At 40.3% G+C, this 3,944-nt stretch overlaps 1 protein-coding gene across 1 annotated transcript in view; it reads right to left on the reverse strand.

Annotated features, from left to right (window-relative positions):
• LOC114621951 (A disintegrin and metallopeptidase domain 3-like) overlaps positions 1-3,944 on the reverse strand; it is a 53,587-nt gene that overhangs the window by 46,702 nt on the left and 2,941 nt on the right. The window contains exon 4 of the mRNA XM_028768297.1: positions 1,775-1,853. Coding sequence (XP_028624130.1) covers positions 1,775-1,853 — 79 coding nt within the window. The remainder of the gene's footprint in view (positions 1-1,774; positions 1,854-3,944) is intronic.

Genomic DNA, 3,944 nt, shown 5'->3' on the forward strand with positions numbered 1-3,944 from the left:
AGAGAGAGAGAGAGAGAGAGAGAGAGAGAGAGAGAGAGAGAGAGAGAGAGAGAAACTAGCCCAAGCTAGGCAGAAAGCAGCACTAATCCTATGTCCTATCTATGCAGAAACCCCTCCCTAAGCGAGCAACAGAAGTACACATTCTTTCCAAGTGACCAAAACAGTTCACCTAGATGCATACATTAGGCAGTAAAGCAAATAATCGTGAGTTTAACTGGTAGTGCTCTTTGGGCTACAGTAAAAAGTCAGAATAGAAGTCTGGAACACGTAACAGACAAAAGTTGCTGACTACTTAAAAATTAAACAGCATGCTTTTGGAAACTTCATGAGTCAAAGCAGAAGACTCAAGAGAGGTTTTAAATATTGCGTTGATTATATGAACCTCTGAACTGAAAGGACATGGACCACGTTGCCATGGATGCAGAGAAATTCAAGTGGAGAGGCACAAAGTGGGCATAGAGGCTTATGACAAAAAAAAAAGAGGAAGCAGACAGAAAATAGAAAAACGGCAAGGAACTCCTAGTCAGCTATGAGAAAGGAAACACACGAATTAAAAGAAAACAATGGAAAGTTAGAAAACACAAAGAAACTGTAGATTTGATTCTTTGATAAGTCCAACAAATTAAAGAAACTTCTTTCTTGTAGGTAAGAAAGAAGAATTAAAAAGAAAGAACATGGAGACCATTCTTGTGAGCTATAGAATACCCCTGCACTGCCTGCTGTCGTGGGAGACATCAACAAATCCACATCGTGCGCCAGCGCGTGAGACCACAGAAGGAACACAGATGTAACTTGAGTCAGCGTGGCTACAAACGTTAAACAGCCAGAGCTGGCAGCTAGAAAGCTCCTGTGCTGCGCCACGGACGTCCACGGGCGCAGACCCCTGGCGGAGCAGCTCATCAAACATGTCAGCTGTTATAATGGATCTTACACATCCAAGGAGAAGCAGCTAATACTTGCCATGTTTTTACAGAGGCCAGGGTTGCCCTGATGCAAAAACTGGACAAAGTTAATACAAAAGAGGAAAGAAAGTTGTAGACTGATGGCTGTAATTGACTTACAATAGTCATTCCCATCAGAGAGCCTTTGGATGCCACCCCTTTTCCGCCCATCCACCCGTGCTTGCACCTGAGTTGGTCCAGGTGCAGTCTGCTTTCTCTCCCCATTTTCCCTCCGCTATCTTTCTAGATGGGAATTCCTACCGTTTCCTCCACTGTTTGGGGCTTATGAGACATTCCCAACCTTTCAGCGTGCCTTACCCTTCAATCTCTGCCTTTTCTTTTCGAGCTAAAGTTTGAAGTAATGAGTCTAAGTTGTTCATGATACCACAAACCTGTGATTCCGACAGCGATTTGGTCACTGGCCTAGACTTCTTCATGATGCCTTGCCTAAAAAATTATCACCACACTTGGAGGGAGGATACATGAGAGAGGTTGGTGGGAGTGGGGGAGATAAGGGGTCAAGTGGTATAGTAATTTCTCAATTAAAAATAAATTTAAACAGCAAAAACAAATTTCTAAAGGTATATATGAATCCATATATATTTATATTTCATATATATATGGATTATATATAGATAGATAGATTATATATATAGATTATATATATATATAAGATTATATATATATATATATATATGCATACATATTCCTAACAATTTCTAAATTAAAAACCATGGATATATAAGAGAGAAAAAGCACCACTATACACACACACACACACACACACACACACACACACACTCTCTCTCTACACAGTAGAAGCTTAAACTTACCTTTACTAAAGAAAAATATGGTTGCAATGTTTCCAACTTGTTACGCAAATATGTCGCAAAAAGTGGATGCAAAAATGACCTATTTCAATCAAGATAATGATATTTTATTGTAACAATATCATGAATAACATTATATAATTTAATAGTTGATTAACATCAAAACTTCTAGATTAATTAACTAAAATGTACATGTTACAAACTCAAATATCTTAGAATTACATAGACTTGTGTTTTCATTATTAGGTTGTATCCTAACTGTATACTAGATACATTAAAAACTTAACTAACACTAAAACCAGGGAGCAGTTAGTATAGGGCTATGACAAATTATATATATATACACACACACAGACACACATCTAATTAATGGTCACACTACATTGTGCCATTTCAGTTTTAGTTTATATTAACCACAAACATGCCTCATAGCATGATAACCTTAGTATTTGCTTGTGAATAGAACAAGTTCATTATATATCAGCATCCAGTGGTTCTCATTAAATTACAAGCCACCTCAAAATTCAGAATTCCCATTTCTATTTTGTCTGCTTAGAACACTGCTTAGTTTCATGTCCCATTTTTAAACTGTTCTTTCCTTGATGTCTAGCTTTCTTTTTTTTGGTTGTTCTAATTCTTTATATAATCTTCAGTTACTAATCTTTGGTTAGACGTGTAGCTGTTAAATATTTATTTCCATTCTGCAGGGTTCCTCTTTGCATCAATGGCGGTATCCTTGTAGGTCATGAAAGGCCATTCACTAGCTGTTGGTTTTGGTGCGTGCAGTACTGGGGTCCTGTACAGAAAGTCCTTTCCCATGCCAATGCACTTAGACATACTCCCTACTTTTCCCCTCTATGAGATCCAGGGTATCAGTCTCAGGTTGAAGTCTTAAAGTCATTTGGGGTTGAATTTTTCTGCAGGGTGAGAGATAAGGATCTAGTTTTACTTTTCTGCATGTAGCTGTCCAATGTGACCTGCAGCATTTGATAGAGAGGCTGTCTTTTCTCCAAAGTGTACTCTTGGCCTCTTTGTCAAACATCAGGCAGCTTTACAAGTGTGTACTTATGTTAGGGCTCTCACTGGATGATCATAACAGGCATCTATACAGGTATTTCACCCAAACACTAAAGAATGTGCACTCTTCTCAGCAGCCCATACAACTTTCTCCAAAAGCAATCACATAGTAGATCACAGAGCAAGTTTCATCAAATGTAGGAAAATGGAGATGACACCCTTCCTTGTATCCAATCATGAAGGATGAAAGCCGGATATCATCAACAACAGAAACTAGAGACAGTACACAAACTGTACAATGGACTAGTGAATAGCTGAATCAAGGAAGGACTCAAGAGGGAAGCACGAAATTCCTAACAGTAAATAAAAATGAAAACACAACATTCTAAAATCTATTTAGCACACTTTCGGCAGCCCTGAGAGGTTGAGAGGGTAGCACTAAGTGCTTACTTACATCGAGAGATCTTTTAAAACTTAACGGAGCACCTCAAGGCTGTGGAAATGTAAGAACAAGCAACACACCCATCTTAACTGGTCAAATAAAGGCTAGAGCCTGTGATTGACCAGTCGAAGGGAAAGGTGGGACTGAAAGTTTTGGAGAGGTAGAGAGAGGAAGAAGGAAGGGAGCCGGAGGAGACAGAGGAGAGAGAAGACGAAAGAGGAAGAGGTGGGAGGAAGATGGAGTATGTGGCCTGGAGGGACCACAAGTAGCAAGGAATCTCATAGCTGGGGGATAGAGTAGTGTAGTGGTACCGCTGCCCAATCTGGATGTGCCGTTTGTAATTATATTAATCGAGTTGTGTGGTCTTTGCCCGGGTGTATTGGGCTTGGAGATTTACCACAACAGACAAGGATTGGAAGGTTATATATGAGGTTAATACCACTGGCTTCCTAGCAAAATAAAGGGAGAAAGGAGAGGACGGAAAGAGTCAAAACTCTACACTGTGGCAAATAAGAGAAACACAGCCGTGGGATGGCAAAACCTTTTTGAGCATTGACAGAAATGTCAAGAATGTTATTCAAGAAAGAGCAACATGTTAGCTGGAAACAACAGGAGGAGGCAGGAGGGGTGCTGGAGCAGAGGAGCTGGGGCTGGAGCTGAGGGGGAGGGGCTCCTGCTGGAGCAGAGAGGGGAGGGGCTCCTGCTGGAGCAGAG

The sequence above is a fragment of the Grammomys surdaster genome, unplaced genomic scaffold, assembly GCF_004785775.1.
Source record: "Grammomys surdaster isolate TR1022 unplaced genomic scaffold, NIH_TR_1.0 185, whole genome shotgun sequence".
NCBI classification, from domain to species: domain Eukaryota; kingdom Metazoa; phylum Chordata; class Mammalia; order Rodentia; family Muridae; genus Grammomys; species Grammomys surdaster.